Source organism: Anthonomus grandis, chromosome 3 (genome assembly GCF_022605725.1).
Source record: "Anthonomus grandis grandis chromosome 3, icAntGran1.3, whole genome shotgun sequence".
In the NCBI taxonomy this organism is placed as follows: Eukaryota; Metazoa; Arthropoda; class Insecta; order Coleoptera; family Curculionidae; genus Anthonomus; species Anthonomus grandis.
In genome coordinates this window covers 43,639,112-43,666,202 of record NC_065548.1, presented here as the reverse complement: position 1 = coordinate 43,666,202, position 27,091 = coordinate 43,639,112, and the positions used below count along the sequence as shown (strand labels likewise).

General features: G+C 33.2%; 1 protein-coding gene across 1 annotated transcript in view; it reads left to right on the top strand.

Annotated features, from left to right (window-relative positions):
- Positions 1-4,066: 4,066 nt before the first annotated feature.
- LOC126734718 (uncharacterized) overlaps positions 4,067-27,091 on the top strand; it is a 120,497-nt gene continuing 97,472 nt past the window's right edge. Inside the window, exons 1-3 of the mRNA XM_050438440.1 lie at positions 4,067-4,246; positions 14,575-14,869; positions 26,255-26,580. Of these exons, the coding sequence (XP_050294397.1) occupies positions 14,677-14,869; positions 26,255-26,580 (519 nt within the window). The 5' untranslated portion in view covers positions 4,067-4,246; positions 14,575-14,676. The remainder of the gene's footprint in view (positions 4,247-14,574; positions 14,870-26,254; positions 26,581-27,091) is intronic.

Sequence of the window (27,091 nt, the reverse complement as noted above, 5' to 3'; positions counted from 1 at the left end):
ACCGGGTTCTTAATGAGTTTATGCGAATGTATGTAAACGAAACGCGTTTAGATTGGGATATATGGACTAAATATTTTGCATTCTGCTATAATACAACACCAAGCGTATATCATAATTATACCCCATATGAATTAATTTTTGCTAAACAAGCGGATCTTCCAGAATTTCTCAATGGTTAGGTAGATCCATTATATAATTTAGATGCGCATGATAAAGAAATACGTTTCAGATTACAAGCGGCTCATAAGAGAGCTAGGGAATTTCTTGACAAAGCAAAATGTAATCGTAAAGCATATGTTGACCTGAATTCAACTCAATTGTTACTTAAACCAGGAGATTTAGTACTATAATCACGAATGAAGATCGTCATAAACTAGATCCTTTGTGTGATGGCCCTTCGACCATCATAGCTGTACAAGGTCCAAATTGTGTTATAAAGGATAATAAAGGCAAAGAGTCTATAATTCATAAAAATAGGCTTAAGAAATATGTAAACCAAATGTAAAATATAATTTCATTGTAATAATTTTAAGATTAGATTTAAGTTATTGAGCATAAGCAGTGAAAAAAAAAGTGAAACAAGTATAAAAGCAAACACAGTGTATTTTGGCATTTTTCTACAAAAGTGATTTGTGCGCGGAAATAGTTCAAATGCGAAAAGCTTTAAAATAATTTTAAAAGGCAGTATAGTTAAACAATAATAATTATTATTAACATGTATAGCATTAATTATTTTAAATAATATAATATTGTAAAATATAAACTGGTATCTAGGTAGCTATTAGGGTAAGCAATTTTATGTTTTTTTTTTAAATTTTATTTTGTTTATATAGAGTACAGGTATACACTTTTGTCTTTAGATAATGCCCTTCACAAGTGGCCATAGTGAAGGTCATTCTCTAGGAAAGGGAGGTGTAAAAGATCAATAACCTTCAAAATATTTTATAAGCAAATTATATTATATTCTAGTTATAGGAAATGGCGCAATCTAAATAATATCTGGTATAGTTACCATGGGTACATTAACCTTAAATAGCTTAGTAAGCATTAGGTATTATTCCATATATTATAATATACCAGTCCAATGACATTATGTATTTTGCTGAATAATTAATTAGGAAGTGAATTAAACAATATATGTAATATAATGGGGTATTAATAAAATGTGATTGATAGCAGCAACAAGGGACGTCTTATTTCACACTAAGAATAACATAAAAAAAAAAGTTGCCACCACACATAAAACTATGCTAGGCATATGTATATAAAAAAATAAACAAAAATGAAATTAAATCCCTAATAGGGTCGGGTATTCCGAATATAAATTTAGTTTGTATATAACCCATTAAAAATGTTAAGCTTCAACCTTATAAACTAGTAACTGTATTAAATTTTCTTTTCAACAACAGTAAGTTAAGTGTGATAACTGGTATAATTTTAACTTGGCTCTATTTTCTAGAAAACTAAATATGTGCCAACAACCAATATATTTGTTTAAAAAACTCATTTATAGGGAGGCTGTGCATAATCGCTTTTTACAAGATAAACATTATTTAACAATTCCACAACATAGAATATCTTTTTTTAAAAAGAGCTTCAGTTATAATTGTGTTAACTTATATAATAACTTACCTCTCAGATTTTTAGAACTTTTTTAGTGACAGATATATTGTATGTATACAGATCGTGTTTTCGTTAGTTACTTATAGAAAACCGCATAGAGGCGAAATTTTACAACATCGCGCGTGTACGAGTGTCTGCGACAGAGTATCGCCCCGGCCGGCCCGAGGACGGGATTAGTAAACATCTGACTTTCGTGGCAGCTGCGTCGTTTGGCGACAAAATGTCCCAAAATATTACGCGAAAATCCAGGCATTTTTTAAATATTTATTCTAATGCGGCTTTTACAGACATGACAATGTGTAAAACCCGCATAGAATTGTAATCTTAAAATGTTTAATATGCTGTGTTTTGCATAATGAAAATTAAAGCGTTATTCTAATAAAAAATAAAATATCAACTCTGATAAAAATATAATAAAAAATCAGAAATAAAACTCTAATAAACAAACTTAACAACATAACATTTTTTAAATAAAAGGCTGGAAATAAACCGCCTTCTTTTCTCTAAACAAAAACTTAACCTATCGTAAAAGCTATTTCGCACCTCCAAAAGAGTTTCAGGTAAAATGGAATTGGCACCTTCGACAATTTTATTTCGCTAAATTTGTTGGCCTACTAAATTCATGCTTGTAAATGGTCTGCTTAAGGTAACCCCACAGATAAAAGTCATTTAGAGACAAATCTGGAGATCTAGGAGGCCATTTAATATCGCCAGTCCCACTAATAAGGCGGTTAGGAAAAGTATTTGTTAAAAATGCTTTTACCCTAGCCGCGTTATGAGCTTTTGGGCGTTTAAAGTGTCATCAATAAAAAATGGCCCTATAACATTGTCGCCCAAAATACCTGCCCAAACATTCAATTTCTGAGGATACTGGGTACGAAACTGAAAACTTCTGTGCTCGTTTTCCTGAGACCAATAACGAACAATGGAAGGATTGTGTTTGCCATGAAATGAAAAAGAAAATTCATCAGAAAACAAAATATTTTTTAAAAAATATTCGTTTTCATTTGCCTTTTTCATCATGGTTTCACAAAATTCCATTCTTCGCTACTGGTCTTCAGGAAATATTTCTTGAGTTTTTGAATACTTGAAACATTTGTACCCATATTTTTTCCAGATACGAGCAACAGTTTTATTGCTTATTCCCAGTTCCTCTTCAACACTTCTAGTGGACCGTATTGAATCAAATTCTAGGGTACTGCAAACCATTTCTTCCCGCCGTTCTATATCATGGACCACTTCAACAGGTGGTTCTTGACGTTTTGTGTGGCTTTTTTACAATCTTGAAGACAAAAAGATGTCTCAAAATTTGTAACCACATGTAAAACCGTTTTTGCACAAGGAATCGGTCTATTCTCAAATGTCACTGAAAACAAATCTCTACATTGTACTGCCGAATTGCCTCCATAAAACCATTTAATTAGTTAATTAAATGGTTTTAATTAATTAATTAAAATAACGCTCAAAAATTATTAATGCAACGTGCAGTAACACAGCAAAGTGAGGTCTGCTGACTCCCGGTTCAAAAAATAAAAACGAAAAATTCCGCCGCCTGCAAGCCGCAACCAAGCAGTGTTGCCATTATTTTGGGTAATACGTAGCTCACGATAACACGATCTGTATATGTACTGCATTGTTATATTGTTATGGTTGGTTAAAACTGTTTTATCCTCAATGTTATCTCTTAAAAGTTCGAACTTCTCTCTGTTAACATTTAAAGATGGTGAACTTAATATCCGGAGAATTAGTTGAGTGTAAGAATGGCCAGGAGGCTAAACTTTACCAGTTGCGCTATTCTTGTGCATATGATGTAAGTGTACATTTTCATATGTTTTTGCATTGTATGTACAAAGAAATACTTGAATAAAGGCGTTATTTATTTATTTATTTATAATTTTCTAATATTACATTTATTTTATCCATTTTTCTTGACAAAGTTTTAATAAATTTTGTACGATTTTACGAAAGTAAACATCATAAACACAAGAAATTCAGAAACGAAAATTACTTGGGATATTATCATAAAAGAAGAAGAACACTAACAAATGGCGGCCATCTAGAGCCCTAGAACTTATTTAACACCCCGTATCTCGGTTATTATCAAGTTTTGGACTAAGGTAAGTTAGAACGTTGTGACCCTTTAGGGACACTTTGTACGTTTATGAAGACAATTAAAGCTTATCCTGAACAGAGAATACGCTCTTATAGGTCGGACATTGCAATTCGGGATACTACTACTACTCTAGATAGTAAATGAAAGTATGTATCGTGCGAATCATATCTAAAGAGTTTACATCACAGCGTCTGGTTTACAATGCCTGAACGCACGAAGTGCGTACCCGCCTTAACGTGTCTACCAACCCAGCAAAATAAAATCGACCCTAGCTTATAGCCAACAAAAATATTAAAATTCCCTAGTAAGAATAAGTGATAAAATAAAACTGATAATCTGTCTGGTCTGGTCTGGGACCCCTGTGTCTGTGTTATTAGTTCCAAGATTTTAGTTATATTTTACAACAATTAAGAAGAATGAATATTTTACATTATCTGTAGGAAAAATTCTTTTAGCGTTTTTGTTAATTGGAAGTTTTCTTTTACTGTGATATTTACTAAAAAGGCATGGGTAAGTAAACTTCAGTTTTTTCAATAGCAAAATGAGCAATTATATTTATTTGTTTACATTTTACTTTATATAAATAAAGGTACCTTTCGTTATTTTGAAGGATTTCTACTAGTGGCAAATAAATATAAACACATTTTTCGTTTTAAATTTGCTTAAAAAGTGTACATTGATTTTGCTCACTCACTAAATCAATACCATAATTCCCTGCTCTGTCTTTTAGTTTCATCCATTCTCCATTTTATACTTGCCTTCTAACAGATAAAAATTTTGGTTTAATGGCATTTAAATGAAAATTTGGTGTTATATTTTGGGGTTGTATTAGTTCTTAATTGCCATAATAATTATTGATGTGGTGGCCATATCAGTTACCTACTTTTTCAATGCCAACTTTCTATGTTCCAATTATTTTAAAACTTACCTAAACTTAACCATCAAGTGAAATTTTTAATTCATACCTATATGACTTTGGAGTTACCTCCATCTATATGTTACTATTGCATGTAAATATTATTCTTTCTCAAACTTTGTCATGAATACTAATATATCTTTATTTTTATTGTCAATGGTGTATTGCCTAATAAGGTTACAATAATTTAATGTTTATTTCTAGTTTTACAGTTAACAAAGAAATTAAAGGTAATGTATATTTGAGATAATTTAAAAAAAAAGGGTCAATGTCAGGAAAAAGTCTTTACTTTTTTAAATCTCTATAGGCATTAAAATCATATTCTTAAATAATTATAAATTAATATTTTATCATTAATAACTATAGTGTATTTAGCACTTTAATTTGATATAATAGTAAAACCCTTTTATTCCCAAACAAATCAGATACAATGACAAAGCAATGTCACAAACAGAAAAAAAATACATGTGCACTACTGGTATAATAACAAGCATTCCTAAATAAAACATAAAGATTTAAATTATAAAATACGAATTTTAAAGCAATGTGAAAAAAAAAACAATAATTAAAAAGGACACAGTGTGATAATTAAGTAAAGATTATACAAAAGAACTAAACTGAAAAAACTAAAATCTAGCAGCTTAGGTAAACAACATATAAAATTTAACAGTCTACAAAAATTGATTTGACTCAAAAACAGCTGAAATTTTAAGCTCATAACTTCAGAGCATACTACAGGAAAGAGAGAATTAAATGGAGAGTTTATATACATATTTAATGGGTATAAAGTCATAATCATTGCAGCAGGTTTACATTGTGCCATTAAAAAGGTCAATATCATTATTGCTGTATAAAATATTAAACCATTAGCAAGCTTGATATAAAGGTGCATTTCTTGCTAAGTTAGTAGGTTTATTTTCTAAATAAAAGCGAAGGTATTAGTAACACATAGATCCCTCTTGCATGTGCCATATTGCAGAATGTGTGAATTGTTACATTATTTTAGTTGTACTTCCCCAAATAAATTTAAATGTGAAGCAAAGAGCTATTCTGCACAATTAAGCAATAAAATAATTGGATGTTTCTTTTTTTTTTTGCTTTATGGATGTTTTATGTAGTTTTTTCGATATTCTATTGTTCCATTCTATGGACACATATACTGTTCATTGCCACTAATGTTAAGGCTAAGATAACTAGAATTATTTATTTATTTACAGAATCCATTTACAAAACATATATATTAAGATACAAAACTATCTATAAATCAATGAAAAGGTGTAGATAAGTTAATTAATTAAAGCCCCTATGAAATAATATTCTTAAACTGCCCCCCTTCAAAGATGTAATCCTAGAGTCAAAAAAGCTTATCTGTCCTGACAGACCATTAGCACTTCAAGCCATTCGTGTAATTGGCTCATTAATACCATAATTGGTATGGTGGAATGGGACTGAAAATATTTCTGATTGTCTATTCAATCTGGAAGGCACCCTAAGTTTAAAAAGAGACAATAACTTGGGACAATCTATAGTAGCATTTAAAACTGTATGCATAAAACATAAGTCAAGTAATGTTCTTCATCACTCTAATGTGGGTAAGTTCAGGTTATCCCTGACCCACTGATGGTAATACTCCTGTCTCCTGTAACCACATCTAAAAGCAGCCACCCTTAAACTTTATTTTGAGTTTTTTCAATCTGCTCAATGTAGCAGTTATATGACTGGGACCACACAATTGAGCCATACTCCAAGATGGGCCTAACAAGAGAGCAATAAAGTAATCTAATAGTAAACAAAGACAAATCAGTTGTAGACCGTTGGATAAAACCCAGCATTTTCATTGCCCTACCAGTCACCTGATTGATGTGACTTTTAAAAAACAACCTGGAGTCAATAAATATTCTTAAGTCAGAAACCTCTGTTTTGATACCAATTGCTACATTATTTATTTTATAAAGAAAAGCAATAGGGTTTCTTTACTTAGAAAAAGTAATCTTATGGCACTTATTGATATTAAGGGACATTCTATTCAAGTGGTCTAATCAATGAACAAATTAAGGTCTTTTTGCAGGAGCACAGCATCAGAAAGGGATGTGATAAGCCTAAATAGCTTCACATCATCAGCAAACATTAGCACACAACAATTTTCAATTTAAGTCAAGTTTCAAGTAAAAATCTAACTAAATCAATCAAAAAGATGCAAAACAAAACAGGGTCTGAGTGAGAGCCCTGTGGCACCCCAGATGGAACCAAAATTTCAGAGGAACAGGTACCTCCAAGATTAACAATCTGGATTCTACCTCTGATGAATCCCGAGATCCACTGAAGAAGAGGCCCCACAATACCTAAAGCCTTAAGCTTCTTCAAGAGTACCCCATGGTTAACCCTAGTACTAGATCTGCCTTTTATAAATCCAAATTGCTCAGGATTAAATAAAGATTTAAAACTCCAGGCAATCCTATGACTGACCAGGCAGTCAAGTAGCTTTGGCCACTCAGATTGGTTACACACAGCCTGATAATTGGAAATTTCATTTCTACTACCAGATTTAAAAATAGGTTTTAGAAAACTTCTCTTCCAGAGAGTGGGATAAGAACCAGTACCTAGAGATTTGTTAAAAATGAACAGTATTGGTTTCATAAGAACACAAACACATTTCTAAAGGAGATTGCCAGAATCCCATCTAGTCCAGCGCAGAGCTTATTCTTAAAGGAAATAATAACCTCATAAACATCCTGCACTGACAGAGTTAAATTGCTCAGACAAATTGATTTATCAAAATCAAAGGATGGTATGTCATTGACTTGCTCATCCGAATAGACGGATGAAAAGTATTCTGCAAACATATCCGCAGTATCCCAGATACTCATACTAATCCTGTTATTGTATGTCATTCTGGAGGGAAGGCTAAAACCAGTTCTTTTATTTTGAATATATGACCAGAATTACCTCGGATTGCTAGCGAGATTCATTTCCACCTTATTAATATATTGTTGATAGCACAACTCTCTTAAGTAATTGGAAATTTAGAAAGATCCCTAAGGTGGTTTAGAAGCATGCTGCTGGGTCGTGAGCAGCATGTTAGGCTTGGAGATTCTGAATCTGGAAGTATCTTGGTGACTTCTGGAGTTCCTCAAGGGGGACACTGTTCCCCATTGCTTTTTGATTTATTTCTGACTGACCTTGTAACATGTTTAACTGACTGTGATTACTTAGCATATGCAGATGATTTGAAACTTTTCCGTGTTATTAAGTCACAGCGGGACTCTGATATATTACAAGACAATCTTACTTCTTTTGTAAAGTGGGCTAATATGAATGATCTCTCTTTAAATATAACTAAGTGCTACTCAATTGGATTCTCTAGACTTAAAAATAAAATGAATAATATATACACTATTGATGACATAGTATCAATAGTGTTTCTGTTGACTCAATAAAGGATTTAGGAGTAGTCTTTGATACTCAGCTCAAATTTGGGGAACACTGTGATCTTGTGGAGGGGAAGGCCTCTCAGATGTTAGGTTTTGTTTTACGAACTTGTCATGACATGTCTATATCTACTTTGAAGATACTTTATTGTTCATTAGTTAGAAGTCATTTAGAGTATGCCTTGATCATTTGGTCTCCTTTTTATAATTGTCACAAAATGCAACTTGAAAGAGTCCAAAAGAGGTTTACCCGGTACTGTTCCTACAAGTTGAATATGCAGATAACCTACTTGACATGGAGGCAATATTGGGATTTCAATCGTTGGAATCTAGAAGGATTCAAAGTGACCTCAGCTTTATGTATAAGGTTATTCATGGGCTTTTTGATTGCCCTGCTCTCATCAACAAATTAATTTAAAGGTCCCTGCATGCACCCTAAGGAGACATGAACTGTTTGCTTTACTAATCTGTCACTCCAACTATTCTTTACATTCTTCAATCTGTCGTAGTCTTGCCTATTTAAACTCTCACCCTGAACTTGAGCCATTTGCAAGCTCACTCTCTGGATTTATTGGTCAACTGGGTCAAATATTTTAATTTATTGTTTTCTTATTGTGTTTATTTCTTGTGTATATGTTTTGAAGACTGTCTAATTATGTTTGTGATAGTACTTTTATTATGTTAATTATACATATTTTACTTTATTTAATATTGTAACCAAATCTTTTGTAAAATGGGGTTTCCCGTATATTGATTGAATAAATTAATAAAAGTACTCACATTGATGTCTCAAAAATACTAATTTATCATATTCCTGCTGTTGACCACTAATTTTAAACTTTTTATGAATTTGTTTCTTTCTTATGATCAAACTGCGAAGCTCTGAAGAAAACCAACATGGAAAAGAAGAACTTTTGTACCTCTTTAGAGGAATAAACCTTTCCATTGAGAAGTAGATCACATTATAGAAAATTGAAACTATGACATCAATAGATGTCTCTCCCAAAAACAATTGATTCCAGTCTATCCCAGCAAGACAATCGTTAATTGCTATGTAATCTTCCTTACCAAAATCATAAAAATATTCCTCATATATCATCAGAATTTTCTGCACAACAAAGGTCAAAACTAATTGCTGTATGGTGCAAGCTATTCTCAAAAATCTTGTCTCTTGCACTTTCGACACTAATTAAATCTGAGCTACTAAATACAAGATCCAAGGCAACCCCGTTAGTATTTAAAACCCCATTTACCTGAAAAAAGTTATAGAAGCTAAAGCAGTTGGCCAGAGAAAGCACAGACTCTCTGTCATATTCCAGACAACCACCAAACCAAGATCATCATTCTCCCATCTAGCATGTGGTAAATTGTAATCACCTGCCAAGACAAACAAACTACTTGAATATCTACTATATACATGTTCAACGGATTCACAATGGCTTAAATAGGCTTGAAGTGGAGATGGAGATGGTATATAAATGCAACCAACAACAAAGCTTTGATTGTCAATTGTAAAAGTCAAATAGATCTGATAAATATCCACATCAACAAGTGGGATACCAATTCTATGTGTACAAAAACTCTTTTTAGCCGCAATCAATACACCACCTCCACGAGCCTTGGTAGTATTTGTACCCGTTTGACGATCATATCTATATAAATCATAGTTTGGTACTCCAATTTCAGCATCTGAATGTTCAGATGTTAACCAAGTCTCTGCAATCATAACAATATCATAGCAGCAGCCACTAAGTGCCTGAAAATCTTTTATTTTAGTTCTCATACCACCTGTATTAGCATAATACACACAAACACCTGAACCAGAAGGGCCATCCGGCACTAAATTATGGTTTGATTCATTTGATTTTGATGAAAATTTATCTTGCATTTATTATTTAACCAAAATTTTCGCAAGATAACCCCTCTAGACCAGTTATCCGGCCTTAAAAAATCATCCCTACAATCGCCGTTGATGCTTATCTTACGAGAAATAGTCTCACCCTTAACTGGCAACAATTCTACTTTAAGGTCCCTAACCTGAGGGCACCGCTTTTTAATGTGCTCTTCAATAAAACCAGGGGTCACTCCCATTTTAACACATCCCAGATAAAAATATTCGCTATTTAGTGAACGTGCGAAATTTTCATCACCTCGAAAGTCCGCTTCTCCTAAAATCAAATTCCGTTTACGATTCGTATTTGTACGTTTTCCATTTTGTCCCAAAGTAAATCCCTGTTGCAGATGGTCGCCCCAACATCCGTTGCTCCAGAGTTCCCAGTCCCGGCTGATTCATTGTTTATGTTTACCTTGTCATTGTCTGAGTGACGTTTCTCCGCCGTTGCTCTTTCAGGAAACAAAGAAGAAGAGAAAACTTCCTCTTCGCATCTACCTGTTTCACTCTACTTTGAACAGCTGATTCAAAGATATTTCTGCTGTTGAAGTGTTGCTGGCGTTGTGGGGAAAGCGGAAACGGTAGCGGCGGTGTCACGTTGTCAGGAACTGCCTGGGTATTTAGGTTGTCATTTTTATTTTTATTCTGCAGCAAGAATCTTACTAGGTCCTCGTTACTATCGATGACATTCTTGGCCCAGTTTTCCAGCTTGTTTTGAAGGCGTTCTTCTATACCTTCCAAAGATTCATTTATAAGGCATTTAGAAGTATTAATCAAACTATTTGTTAACTGTGTGGACACACCAGAATTACTAGGCTCTCCAGAATTCTCCAAATTGCCTTCAGAAGTAAATTTAGTGAAGTTATCTATGCAATTTTTGGACCATATTAAGACGGTTCTAGTTTTAGCGAAAATTAGTTTAAAATAACAAGCTTGGGTACAAAACCCGCATTGCATCCCTTCCATAGTCGTAAAAACTTTTTAAGAAATGCGTTGGCAACGTTGTAAAAAGACGATATTATGTAATTTTATCTTTAAACAAAATTACAGCTAGTATTTCTCTTATTTCTGGATCCAAATCACTCAATACAATGCCAAAACATGAGCTCACACCACAACACGTCCACGTTTCACGTCGTTCTTAATTTTTATAATTAAGAACTTTATACTGATACAAATAACTAATTAGTATTAATATTGTAAACTGTAACTTCATCAAATGTAATTTACGTTAATAAATAAATAAATAGTGTGTATAGAGTAAACAAAAAAGTTTAAGTTCCTTAAAAGTTGAGGTGCATCATTTTTATAGTTGCATAGCTTAAATAAAAAATGCTGGCTGTGCAGGATAGCGCAGTGCCTCAGAGATAAACAATTAAATCTTTGTAGAAGTAGTTTATAGTCATAAAAAATTAATGGGGCAAGATTCTTCCTTGAGGGGCACCACTTAAAGCCAGTGAATCCAACAAGCTGGAAACAATATTTCAGATAGGAACAAAAAGTTCTATGAGGGCATCTGCAAAAGTAGAAGTTCTTATAGCTAGATTAAATATGAGGAGCAGGGGAGCTGTGAAACATTGTGCACAATCTTGAAGAATAAAAGATGGGATCATATCATGTTTAGGTGTATGTTTGTTTTTCATTTTTTGCAATTATATGACCCCTTGAGACGGAGAGATGTGGTTTTACATGGTCTTTGGATTGGTTCAGCTCATATCTATTGGGTCATGTCCATAGGGTGAATTTTGGTGGTCATTGCTCTGAAAAATCACAGATTACTATAGGGGTTCTCCAAGGTTCTGCACTGGGGCCATTATTGTTTCTTCTTTATATTAATGACCTTCCTTTGCTCCCCATAAAAGGATGACATCACCATCATTTAGCATGGAAGACACATTGACCAACTGAAAATGTTTCTTGATGCTGACTTGCTTATGATTAGGGAATGGTGCACATCTTCTGATTTGTTTCTGGGGATCATGTGCCCACTATCTCTTTAATAGAGTATTTGGTTTGCAAAACAGAACAATTAGAGCCCTTTGTGGAGTGAGGTGTATGGTATCTAGTCTGCATTTTTTTGTGCAAAATGGAATCTTGACGCTTTCTTGCTTATATATACTTGAAAGAATAACTATGGTATTCAAAAAGCAGCAGCAGGAAATTGTAAGAGGCAGTTTGTTTGGATCTTGTCTGACATACACACTTCAGTTGCCCATTCCACATTCAGAGCAAGTGAGAACTTTTATTTTATGGGTAAAAAAATTTTCAATCAACTTCCTCTTTGCATAAGAAAACTTAACTCTTATATTAGATTTAAAAACATTGTTAGTTACTAAGGTATATTATACATTAGATAAGTTTTTGAATGATGTTTTGTCCTGATTCAACCAAATATGTATGTGTAAATGTAAGAAGAAAAAATTATTGTAACTCTATTTGCTTTCTGATATCTATTAGTCCTAAGTTTTACTGACTTAGATTTAATAAGGCTTTGTCAGTAACTCTGTTTGGGACAACAAAGCTACTTTTTGAATTTGTATTGATTTTGTATTAATGCCTCTCTTAAAAAAATCCATCCTGACAAATCCATCACTGCTCTTTTAAAAGGATTGAAATTTTGAATAAATTGCATATTTTCTGGTAGCATTTGATACTATTCTCTCTGAAATGTGCATGTCTTTCATTGAATTATGTAATGGGATTTCGAGTTGGTCTCTGCTCTTGGATACTAAGGTGATTGATTTTATTTTATTCTAATTTGAACAATGATTCTAATTTTACTTTTAAATTAAAAGCATAAATACTAATTTTCATAATAATAATAAAAAGCCTTTATTTCCAACAGGTGTATTACCCAATACTTATTGACTAATCCAATCGATAGAATTTCAGCAATAGTTAATAATTATGCAGAGGATCTTGATTTCAGATTCAGTAAATTAAAATAATACTAATAATAATAATAGTTTTATTAACAGTTTCCCTATTTTGGTTTCATAATTTTTGTACAGAGTATAAACAGAAAATAAAATATTTTAACAATAGTACTATAATAAAGGCATATGAGAAAGTGAGTAATAAAATATTCTAAAAGATGTACAAAAAAAGTCAATATCTTTACAGTGGTTATTGGCTAGTCTATACAGTCTGAATATTCATCCCATAATTTGTTCTATGGTATTTAACTGAGAACAATTTTGGATCACAAGTGAGTCTTTGAGCATTAAGAGTGATAATATCCAACAATTCAGAACAATTGAATACATTATTAACAATTTTATATAAAGAGGACAGATCAAGTTTTAGAACACAATCTTTCAAAGAATTTAGATTTAAGAAATTTTCCATATAACTATAATCAATGTCTTCTATAGATATGCCAAGTTTAAAGGCAACAAGTCTCAGGAATTTTCTTCGAATTTTGTGTAATAATTGATTGAAAGTTCAATATACAATGGTATGCTATATTGTTGTGAACAAACTGGACTATCATATTTTAATATAGATTGCACATAGGAGATATTGTTTTTAATGCAATAGTTCAAATTAATATTTATATTTCTTTTTGGAAACTGTCAAAATTTTGCATTTTTCTACTAGCTCAATTTAAGCTCAATCCATTGGCCGAACTCCATTCAGAAATTATATCTAAATGATGTTGCAATTTTAAGCAATCATCAAATTCATTACCATCTTATAAAAAGTTTTAAATCATCCGCATAGAGAAGAGATTTACAGTATTTAATTTTTTTGTTAGTTCATCAATAAATTAATCAAACAATAAAGTAGCTAGATAAGTCCTCTGTGGAACACCAGAGTCGACCCAAATCTCTTTTGAGAGGGTGTTTTTTATCTTTAAAATTTGTGTTCTATTGCTCAAATAAGCTTATAGAGTTCAGCTAGCCCATATTTATTAAAAATACCTTTTATACTTAAAAAAAAAAGGAGTTTGTTTTTTGTTGCAAATGTTCACCAGAAAGAGTCCGGTCTACAGGACTCTTTTTTACTTGCATTTTAAAAGTCTGAATTTTGACTCTTGCTTCAATATACATACTTGAGGCAGCTAGTTTGGTTTATAAACACTGCTTTGAATATTGATAAATAAATCAAACAGCAGAGGAGAAGAATGGCCATCCTGCGGAACTACAGAGTAAACAACAATGTTGCCTGACCTAGCATTACCAATGCGAACTTGCTGGGTCCCTCCTAACACGAAATCAGATTTAGAATGAAATACTAATGAAAATTTATGGCTGAAAACGTAGTTTTTTCTATTTACTTAACAGATCTCGGATTGTGTTTTATTATATAATCGAAATGATTTGCTGAAAAGAGAAAAGTCAACTACTAAATAAATTTTAAATAAAAATTGAAATACATTGAAACTGTTAAATGTAAGCAAATTAAATGTTAATTGGCTTACATTTTCCAAAACCAAAAATAAATGATGTTTGAAGAAACTCGCTGCTGTGAACTTTTTGGTAGTTTTTTTTATTAGGACTTTTGTGTACTGAATAAGTCACATATTTTAGGGAGTTATTATATTCAATTGTAATGTAACAAAATAACTAACAAAATAACTATTCTATTTTTTTAATTTTAGGCCCAGTATGAAGACACTTTTGTAGCACTGAGCTAATTGTCTGAAGTTTCAGACAAGTCACGTTTATTGTTACTATTATTTTATAACACAAACTAATCAATCATGGCGACTATACAGCAAGTAACAAGTACAGTATGCCCAGTTTGCACGTTGTTTTTGAGGCCTGGAATATCTCTTAAACAGCATTTAGCTACTCATCCTAAGCAGAAGATTATTGAAGCTCTAGCAAAATTATCACCAGATGAACCTTCCAAGTCTAATGATACTACCCAATCCCAGAATGATTATCCAGAAGGTATGTATCATATAGGTGAAATTTCACAAAAAATTGCTTGGGCTTTATATTAAATCAGATTTTTTTTTCAGAAATTACAGTCTTTAAATTTTTTTATTTTTATAAATTAGGTTAATTATTTTAACAGGTAAACACTTTTCCCAACCCAATTCTTTGGCTATCTCAAGTGTCAATTAAAAAGTAAGATGAAAATGAAAAAAGTTGTAATTTAACTTGGTTATCACTTCACTTTACTTGGTTATCAATTGTATTGGCATTCTCTAGCATGGAAGTCACAATGATGTATTCATTGGCTGAAGTTCATTATAGTATGAAAGTTTAGTTAAAAGTTGATTATGATCAAGAATATCGAACGCTTTGCTGAAGTTCAGCAGTATCAATGCAGAGGTTCCCTCTTTGTCAATAACAGAACCAAAAGGTTAATTACTTTAAAAAGTGCTGCATGCTGCTCTTGAAAACCTGATAGGAATGGGCTTAATATTTTTTAAAAAAAGCAACTATTTATGGGTGGGAAATTGCAATAAGTTGCATAATGAAAAACAAAAAAAAAACATGCTTTATTGTTATTAACAAAGAAAAATTGTTCTAAACAAAGCTACCTTAAATTACTACCACTAAACTTAATGGGGTATGGGGTGTAGTGGCCCCATACACACTCGAGTTCCAAAACAAACATCAGAAAACAATACATAAGAACAGCAGAAAAAAAATACATAAAAAGTAAATTAAATTCCATAATTATCCCCTCTAGTATAAGACAGCAAAGAATTCAAACCATACAAACATATGAAATAAAATTCAAATACTGTAAACTTACACTTAGGGAAAATTAGAATGTGTCGACGTAGTATTCATCCAGTGAATAGTAACATTTTTCGGTCAAAAGTATTTTCAATTTACGTTTAAAAGTGTCAATACATGTTGCCTCCCTGATTCCACCTGGTAAACGATTGAAAATTCTGATTCCTTCGTAGAAAATAGATTTTTTAGTTAATGTGGAGGAGGGGATTGGAAGATTTAGATCGTTCACTTGACACGTTAAGTATCTTGGAACAGATGTGCTTGATAATGCTTTTCTGGTTTTTACAAGGTTTAATATTTTTTTATTTACATTATAGATATCTCTATAACTGAATTTACAAAAAATTAAGTTATTTTATTTGGGTCAGCTATGTTTTGTGATAAGTTGACTTAATATTTTTTCTTTTATAGACGTCCCTTTCCTGTGAAGTTTTCTATATTTTATTGCAGCGTCTCTAAGTGATTCAAAATTGATTCCATTCTTTTATTCCCGTCTAATATCGGGGTTTCCGCAACCATGATAACATTAACCACAACCAATAACTCTTTTTCTTCCAATTTTCCCTTCTGTATTTGGCATGGAAATTCATATCTCCCTCTCATTGTGGGTCCCCTCTTGTTGTGTGTCCAAGATATGAGATTTTCCTCTTTTTGATTGTCTCAAACAGTTCTCTATTTTATAGTTTTGCTCTTCTAATAACTTCTTTGTTTCTGATTCTCTCAACCTATGATATTTTAAGCATTCAATAAAGGATCCACATTTCAAATGTTTCGATCTTGTGAATTGACGAAGCCTTAAGGGTCCATGCTTTCATGTCATATAGAAGAACAGACCACACATGACATTTAGTCATCCTGAGTCTTTACTTTAAATAAATTACGTAGAAGTAAGAATGCGGCTCTCGCTTGTCCTACACGGCACCTAATCTCTAATCTCCGGGTCCAAATTATTATTCAAGTGGCAGCCTAGGTATTTGAATTTACGTACTTGTTCTATGCTCTTGTTTCTATACAGGGTGACAATTTCAAAACTTTAAATGCCCATATTATTATTTTAAGTTCGAAAATTGAATAAAAAACACTGAAAACAGTTTCTATAAAACGAAGGGGGAACAAAAACAAGCATATTATCTCACCCTTATCGGCAATCCCTTGGACAGGGTGAAATAGACCCCTAAAATCTTAAAGAAAGGGGGATCGAATCATACATCATCTTGAAGTTCTTAAAAAATGCTTTCCAATGATAGGAAGCCACATTTCAGAAAATTATTTTCTGTTTATCAAGGAAAACAACGAAAACACATTTTTGAAATGTTTATGGTCTTTTTGCCAAAAAAGCGTTGTTTATAAATATCCACATTTTATTATCACAGAATTTACTTTCAAAGTAACTCTTATAGTATTATTATTTTAAGAGCAGTTATCTTTTGGTTCAGTTTAAACGAAAATTATCGTTAACAATGGTGTACAGCATAGCTGAACGTGTAGACATTATTTTTATTATAGTGCCCTGGATAAATGTTTCTTAAGTACAGCTCATCGTTTTAACGAAAGGTATCCAGATTAAAATGTAAGCTCGGAGTATCTTCGCCAACTAGTAGCGAAATTTGATGCAACTGGTTGTATAACGAATAAATAAGAAAAATCAACCGAAATTTCAGTTTTTTTTCCTCTTGGGGTTCGTCCATTGTGCCCGAATACATATTAAAGGCTTATTGTGCTAACCTCGATATATATTACTATACCAATATTACCCACCATAGCACCTCGCTGCCCTGTACCGATCAGTGCATGCTTCTGGGTCTGGGTCCAGTGTGTCTCTCCCAAATATTTGTTGCTTTTTGCGGCACAAGGCCTCGCAATTGCAAATTGCATGTTGGACTGTTTCTGGTTTCTTTTGACACAATCGACAATTATTAAGGTCTCCATTATACACTCCAATTCTGTTCAGGTGTTCTTTAACGGCCATGTGTCCCGTTCTAATACCTTTCTGATAACGTTATCTTTTCAGCCAGTCCGGGAACCCATATAAGCCTAACTGAGTTACGGTCTCCTAAGGTTTTCAGTTCTATGAGGTATTCCCAAACTAGCTTTGATGTAACCCTAGAGTTCGATAAGGCCCTTAGGTCGGCTTGGCTATTTGTTATTGTTAGGATCTGCTATTAGTGTATGCTCTTCTAAAGAAAAACTGTGGCATGTCTTCCGAGCGAATAGGACGTTTCATGCAGGTTTTTCTCCAAAAATTTCAGCCCCTGTTCCCTTGTTGGTCTTGGATCCATCTGTGTACCAAATGTGCGGAAGCCATACTTTGGAATCATGTGCTCTGAAATCATTTCTGATTGCCTCACAGATTCTTGATATTCTTTGGAGCTCTCTCAAGTTAACTTGACTGTTATTTCCCATTCGCTCCAGTCTCAGTTTTGCATCTCTTTGAATCACCGGGTGTAATGGTGGGAGGTTAAGAAGGACTTCGTCGGATGCGGTTAGTGTAGATTTCATGGTTCCTGTTATGTTTAGACATGCAAGTCTTTGTATTTTGCTTAACTTAAGCATTCCTATTACTTGCAGGATTTTTGGCCACCACATTAGTGCAGTATAATTTATAGTGGGCACTACTACTGTGCCATTTTGGGCTGTAATTCCCAGGTTTGCCCATGCATGCGTTTGGTCGTCAATATAATGGATTCCGATCGCTTGGTTACTTTGTCGAGATATTGGTTTCAGCTTAATTTGGAGTCCAAGATAACCCTCAGATCTTTTATCTCTCTCAACATAGGAATTTCTTTAATAAATAATAGCCGAAGGTCCTCAATCTTTCATCTTTTGGTAAATGGTATAATTGCGGATTTAAGGAGACTGATCTTAAGACCTTCCCTCTCGGTCCAGTTTTTCACGATATTCAGTTCTGGGTCGGTTTGCAATGAATTCAACTTTATCCTCGTCAAGCAGCTATAGCAGCTGGATTATCTTGTGAATCAATAAGAAAGGTACTTAAATGTCATACATTTTATCCCTATAAACTGGAAATACTGTAAGAACTTGGTGAGGACGACCCTGACAGAAGAATCCAGTTTTGTGAAATAATGACAGATAGAATTACGGCAAAACCTCGACTAGTTAAAAATATTTGTTTGAGTGATGAGTGTACCTTTTATTTAAATGCGCATATTAAAAAGCAAAACTGGCGTTACTGAAATGATGAGAACCCACACGTATTTGGAGAAGGAGATATCCAGTACCCCCAGAAAATTAATATTTGGGTTTAAATGAAACTGATATTGAAATTTGAATGGCGAAATGTATGCTGAAAAGTTACAGAGGTCTATCGAACCGCGGAATATGCGTGAATTAGAAAACCAGAGGCACATCCACAGAAATTTATCTTTAGAAGAACGCTTACTACAATTTTAACAAGTTGGAGCACTTCCTCATTATATAGTACCCTTTAGGAAATGGCAGGATGATCATTATTCTAACCAGTGGATTAGAAGAAGAGGTCCTATTGAATGGCCACCTAGATCGGCGAACTCAACATCTCTTGACTGATTTTTGTGAGGTCACCTAAAATCTGTGGTTTTTAAAACGCAACCTGAGTCATTAGAGCAACTCCAGCATAATAAAATAGTTCATGAATGCTATATCCAGAATAACATATGTAAATGTACGTGAAGAATTTGAAAGTGGGCTTTATTATTGCCTTCAAAATAACGAAAATCATTTTCAATATTCGATTAAGTAACAATAGAAAAATTAAATAGTGTTTTTATCTATTGTTTTTCTAAAATTTTCTGAAATTTTGCTTTCTATGGTATCATTGAAAAACATTTTTCAAGAGCTTCAAGATGATGTATCACTCGACCCCCCTTTCTATTTCAGATTTTAGGTGTATCTCACGCAGTCAAGGGGGTTGCCGGTAAGGTTGAGATGATATGTTTTTGTTCCTCCTTTGTTTTATAGAAACTGCTTTCAGCATTTTTTTATTCAGTTTTTCGTTCCTAATAATGGACTTTTTTAAATTGTCACCCTGTATATAATACCATTGATGGTTAATATGAACCTTGGCAGGACGCTTTTTGAACTTGGCTTAAACTTGGTCTGAGCGACAATTATTTTTAGACCCAACATATTGCTTACTTCATTAAGACATTTAAAGTGATTGTAAATAATCTGATGTGTCAGCTCACAGATCACAGTATCATCAACTTATCTAATAATGTTGTTAGGAGTCTCGTTAACTTTAATTCCTAAAGTGATTATCACAAGTGCTTCCTGAAATATTCTTTTCACATACAGATCGAATAGCATTGGTGAAAAAATGCATCCTTGCTTACTCGATTCTTAATTGGAAAATCTTCTGTTGCATTTTCCGATGGGAGACGTTCTTCGGTGGTTTGTTTTAATAGAGGTTGCGAACATCTTTGTCGTCCAGGCCTAAGCTCTCCAAATATCGCAATAATAAATTATGTCTATTTATTTATTTTATTTATTTATTTATTTATTTACGGAATCCATTTACAAAAGTGTTACATAGCATACCCATACAAACATATATATTCAGACTATCTATAAATCAATGAAAGGTGTAGATGAGTTAATTAATCAAAGTCCCTATGAAATAATATTCTTTAACTGCCCATTAAAAGATGTAATCCTATAGTCAAAAAAGCTTATCTGTCCTGACAGACCATTAACACTTCGAGCCATTCGTGTAATTGGCTCATTAATACCGTAATTGGTATGGTGGAATGGGACTGAAAATATTTCTGATTGTCTATTCAATCTGGAAGGCACCCTAAGTTTAAAAAGAGACAATAACTCGGGACAATCTATAGTAGCATTTAAAACCTTATGCATAAAACATAAGTCGAGTAATGTTCTTCGTGACTCTAATGTGGGTAAGTTCAGGTTATCTCTGACCGACTGATAGTAATACTCCTGTCTCCTGTAACCACATCTAAAAGTTGCCACCCTTAAAAATTTATTTTGAGTTTTTTCAATCTGCTCAATGTAGCAGTTATATGACGGGGACCACACAATTGAGCCATACTCCAAGATGGGCCTTACAAGAGAGCAATAAAGTAATCTAAAAGTAAACAAAGACAAATCAGTTGTAGACCGTTGGATAAAACCCAGCATTTTCATTGCCCTACCAGTCACCTGATTGATGTGACTTTTAAAAGACAACCTGGAGTCAATAAATATTCCTAAGTCAGAAACCTCTGTTTTGACACCAATTGCTACATTATTTATTTTATAAAGAAAAGCAGTAGGGTTTCTTTGCTTAAAAAAAGTAATCTTATGGTACTTATTGATATTAAGGGACATTCTATTCAAGTGGCACCAATCAAAGAACAAATTAAGGTCTTTTTGCAGGAGCACAGCATCGGAAAAGGATGTGATAGGCCTAAATAGCTTCACATCATCAACAAACATTAGCACACGACAATTTTTAAGTTTCAAACTAAATCAATCAAAAAGAGGCAAAACAAAACAGGGCCTGAGTGAGAGCCCTGTGGCACCCCAGATGGCACCAACATTTCAGAGGAACATGTACCTCCAAGATTAACAATCTGGGTTCTACCTCTGATGAATCCCGAGATCCATTGAAGAAGAGGCCCCATAATAAGACCTAATATAAAATAATAATAAAACATAAAAAGCCTTAAGCTTCTGCAAGAGTACCCCATGGTTAACCCTATCAAAAGCCTTGGAAAAATCTGTATATATTGAGTCAACCTGAAGTCCCTTCTCCAAGCAGCGGTAGAGATAGTTGACATACAGCACCAAATTAGCATCAGTAGATCTACCTTTTATAAATCCAAATTGCTCAGGATTAAATAAAGATTTAAAACTCCAGGCAATCCTATGACTGACCAGGCAGTTAAGCAGCTTTGGCAACCCAGATTGGTTACACACAGCCCGATAATTGGAAATTTCATTTCTACTACCAGATTTAAAAATGGGTTTTAGAAAACTTCTCTTCCAGAGAGTGGGATAAGAACCAGTACCTAGAGATTTGTTAAAAATGAACAGTATTGGTTTCGTAAGAACACATTTCTTTAGGAAGAATGCCGGAATCCCATTTGGTCCAGGGCAGAGCTTATTCTTAGAGGAAGTAATAACCTCATAAACATCCTGCGTTGACAGAGTTAAATTGCTCAGACAAATTGATTTATCAAAATCAAAAGATGGTATGTCATTGACTTGCTCATCCGAATAGACAGATGAAAAGTATTCTGCAAACATATCGGCAGTATCCGAGATATTTATACTAATCCTGTTATTGTATGTCATTCTAGAGGGAAGGCTAAAACCAATTCTTTTATTTCGAATATATGACCAGAAGTACCTCGGATTGCTAGCGAGATTCGTTTCCACCTTATTAATATATTGTTGATAGCACAACTCTTTTAAGTACTCACTTTGATGTCTCAAAAATACAAATTCATCATATTCCTGCTATTGACCACTAATTTTAAACTTTTTGTGAATTTGTTTCTTTCTTATGATCGAACTGCGAAGCTCTGAAGAAAACCAACATGGAAAAGAAGAACTTTTGTACCTCTTTAGAGGAATAAACCTTTCCATTGAGGAGTAGATCACATTATAGAAAATTGAAACTATGACATCAATAGATCTCTCTCCCAAAAACAATTGATTCCAGTCTATCCCAGCAAGATAATCATTAATTGCCATGTAATCTCCCTTACCAAAATCATAAAAATATTCCTCATATATCATATCATCAGAATTTTCTGCACAACAAAGGTCAAAACTAATTGCTGTATGGTGCAAGCTATTCTCAAAAATCTTGTCTATTGCATGTTCGACACTAATTAAATCTGAGCTACTAAATACAAGATCCAAGGCAACCCCGTTGGTATTTAAAACCCCATTTACCTGAAAAAAGTTATAGAAGCTAAAGCAGTTGGCCAGAGAAAGTACAGACTCTCTATCATTCTCCAGACAATCACCAACCACCAAACCAAGATCATCATTCTCCCATCTAGCATGTGGTAAATTGTAATCACCTGCCAAGACAAACAAACTACTTGAATATCTACTATATACATGTTCAACGGATTCACAATAGCTTAAATAGGTTTGAAGTGGAGATGGAGATGGTATATAAATGCAACCAACAACAAAGCTTTGATTGTCAATTGTAAAAGTCGAATAGATCTGATAAATATCCACATCAACAAGTGGGATACCAATTCTATGTGTACATAAACTCTTTTTAGCCGTAATAAATACACCACCTCCACGAGCCTTGGTAGTATTTGTATCCATTTGACGATCATATCTATATAAATCATAGTTTGGTACTCCAATTTTAGCATCTGAATATTCAGATGTTAACCAAGTCTCTGCAATCATAACAATATCATAGCAGCGGCAACTAAGTGCCTGCTGAAAATCTTTTATTTTAGTTCTCATACCACCTGTATTAGCATAATACACGCAAACACCTGAACCAGAAGGGCCATCCCGCACTAAATTATGGTTTGATTCATTTTATTTTGATGAAAATTTATCTTGCGTTTATTATTTAACCAAAATTTTTGCAAGATAACCCCTCTAGGCCAGTTATCCGGCCTTAAAAAATCATCCCTACAATCGCCGTTGATGCTTATCTTAAAAGAAATAGTCCCACCCTTAACTGGCAACAATTTTACTTTAAGGTCCCTAATCTGAGGGCACCACTTTTTAATGTGCTCTTCAATAAAACCAGGGGTCACTCCCATTTTAACATGTCCCAGATAAAAATATTCCCTATTTACTGAACCTGCGAAATTCTTATCACCTCGAAAGTCCGCTTCTCCTAAAACCAGATTCCGATTACGATTTGTATTTGTACTTTTTCGATTTTGTCCCAAAGTAAATCCCTGTTGCAGATGGTGGCTCCAGAGTTCCCAGTCCCAGCTGATTCATTGTTTATGTTTACCTTGCCATTGTCTGAGTGACGTTTCTCCGCCGTTGCTCTTTTAGGAAACAAAGAAGAAGAAGAAGAAGAAGTTTTAGCAGCATTTACCTGTTTCACTCTACTTTGAACAGCTGATTCAAAGATATTTCTGCTGTTGGATTGTTGCTGGCGTTGTGGGGAAAGCGAAAACGGTAGCGGCGGTGTCACGTTGTCAGGAACTGCCTGGGTATTTAGGTTGTCATTTTTATTTTTATTCTGCAGCAAGAATCTTACTAGGTCCTTGTTACTATTGATGACATTCTTGGCCCAGTTTTCCAGCTTGTTTTGAAGGCGTTCTTCTATACCTTCTAAACATTCATTTATAAGGCATTTAGAAGTATTAATCAAACTATTTGTTAACTGTGTGGACACACCAGGATTACTATTTTTTGACTGTCTGACATATAAATACGTGTTTGCATTGATCTAGGCAGCTCTGGATTAGCATTTGCCGACTGAAAATAGCCTCTTTGGTACCAAATTCATTTTTGAACCCAAATTAACTATCCCCCCTAAACTTCTTTGCATCTTCTATTGAGTCAATCTATATGTAGTATACGAGGATCTTTAGACTACAAGTGTAAAATATATATTATAACCCATCTTTCTTGTAATTATAATATGAAGAATATTGTTGCGTATTTTACAGCCCAGATAATTTTTTCACCCTTTCATTAATTTAAATATGTATTCTCAAGTTAAGGAGTCTTCTGTTTCAAATAATGTTTTTTTACATTTACTTAATGTCCAATCCAGAAGAAACAAAACATCTGAGCTTTCCTTATATCAACATGAACTTGGCAGCCCAAAAATTGTTCTCCTAACTGAGCATTAGTTAAAGGTTCAATGAACTGGCTTACCTACTAAATTCGGTAATTTTAATTAAATGCCGCGGAACAAAACGGCACATTTGTTTTTGGAACAGAGCTGTTTTCAGTGTGTTAAAAAATACGATATTCTTAATGAAATTTGCATTAATTCCAAAGAGGCAAAGCGTTTTGCTTTGGAATTTTCTATTATTTTTTTCGTTATTTTCTGTTATTTTATCTCTGTTATCTACGTCCTTACGTTTCACGAAAGGGCTTAAAACATCTGCGAAAAATCATTATCTCGCTGAATCAATCATCTATGCTGACTTCATATTATCAAAAAGTACTCAAGTTGTTCATAGTTTAATCATTACTTTAATCAGTTTAACCCCTATCGCTGTTTAATTAGCCTTAAAAGATCATATTATTCTAATCGAATAAATAATTCGTCAAATAAACAGAGTCAGAGCTGGACGTTGATTGAAAATATATGTCGAAAGAATAATTATCAATCAGAAGTTATGCCAGAAGTATCGTCTAGTCAACTAAATACAATTTTTTGTAACATACCCCAAGATCTTCAAAGTGACAAGATTCAACTTGTGACATGAAAAATTTATTGATCAAGAATTTATTTTCTTCCAACTAAACTAGATGGTTATTATTAACCTATTGTCATAATAATGTAATTTTAAAGTTTTTGTAAATCCATGTTTGGTCCCATTCTCATGTATCTTAATTCATTTTAACCTTTTAACCTTGTCTGAGGCACTAGATCTATAAGACGTATTGATGGAACCCTCTTAATTTGTTATCCCTGATGATGGGCATGTACAAAACATGTCTGATTAATATTTTTTAAATAAATTTAGTGGAGGATGACCGAAGTATCTTTAGTTCCTCATTAACCTAGATGGGTAAAAAAAAACTTTAAAACTCATTAAAAACAAAGACTCTGCTGGAGAGGGTGGCTTCACTACAGCTCAGTATGAATACTTTTTTAGTTACCTGATGAAGCCCTGTCAGCTCTGGCAGAATCCATTTGGATCATTCATCTTGGACATTGGGTATAATTCCAAATTGTCTACTTTATCTTTTTTATTTCCCTATTGTTTATTTTTTTCAAATAGCTGCATTTATTTTTTTTCGAACAAAGGCTTTGATATTACCACACTACTTCAAAATATATAATCTCTAGAAGCCATTCTTTTTTACTTTTAATGTATAACCAGAATGCTTTTTACATTTTATTAGATTTTATTTAAGTACTGTTTATGATGTCAGTTTTAATATTCCTTTTTTTTAGAACTTAGATCTATACATTCTTTCGGTATATGTTGGTTACTGGTTTTCTAATTCTAATTTTTACCTTTTACTTCAATATTACTAATTATAGTCTTTACACAATTTGAAAAATCGAATTTTATTAAATTATTTTGTCATGAAAATGTTGAACAGCTAAATTTACATCCTAAGATTCTGAGCTGTTAAGTTAGGTTTTCTAAATTTAAGATGAGAACACTTACAATTGCTTGACAGTCTTGCCAATCGGTCTATAGTTAGTAGGTGTCATTTCAATTACTTTCTTTTAAATATTTGTATGACAAAAACCCTTTTTTAGAATTTATGCTAGATTTTTAATTGTTTTAAATACGTTTAAATCAAACATATCATGACTTGTTTTATTCTAAGCTATTAAACGAACAATTAAAATTACAACTATCATCTCACTTTTTAGTTGCTATTAAAGATGGTCTATAGGCCGCTAGCGATTTGCAGCAACTATTCTTTTCTTCTTATTTTTTTTAGTTGTTCATCAAAATCATAACCAAGTACCGCAGATCGCACCTTATATGAATCAATTGGTTGGAGCTCCTTCTAACATGAATGGTTTACCTTCAAACTTATCGGGGAACCATTTCTTTATGTATCAACAAAGTATGAGCACATCATCGCCGCATCAGCCCAGTGTATCTGCAATGCCTTTTAATCCTTTTGGGCAACAATATCTGGTTCCTGCGATTTACAATCCTCAGATGATGCCATACTTCTATCAACAGCAGCAGGTGATTATGTCCAGCAATGGAATGCCACCGCCGCATGTGAAAGCTTTGCCATTTGATTCAGTTGGACAAGTAAGTAGAACTACAATATTGTGTTTCTGGTGTTTTACTTTTTATCCATTTATAATTTGTTGTAAATGTTTTAATAATGTCGATTTTGTGTCCTTAAGTATAGTTTCAGTCAAGGATAATCTATTCTATTCCGAACGTAATAGTCCGGGTGCTTTCACTATAGTTTGGTTCAAATGGCTTCGGTTAATTAAAGTTTTTATAAAACATAATTTTTGTTAAAATTATCATTAAAAGGAAAAAAAACAGTAATTTTCTAAATGTGTTGTGAGAAACCTTTTTTGCGTAATTATCCTTCTACAACAAAATTGACGCATTTTTGTAACTTTTTGATTTAATATGAAGAATTAGAAACAAAAGACAATTTTCATAAAAAAATTTTATGAAATAACTCTAATGTGATTCACAATGAATAGCTCATTTTGCAAAACTTGAAAATGGCAGCGGGACGCCATTTTGAAAAATAAAATTAAATAGAAAGGGAGGTCATGCGATACATCGTTTGAAAGCTCCC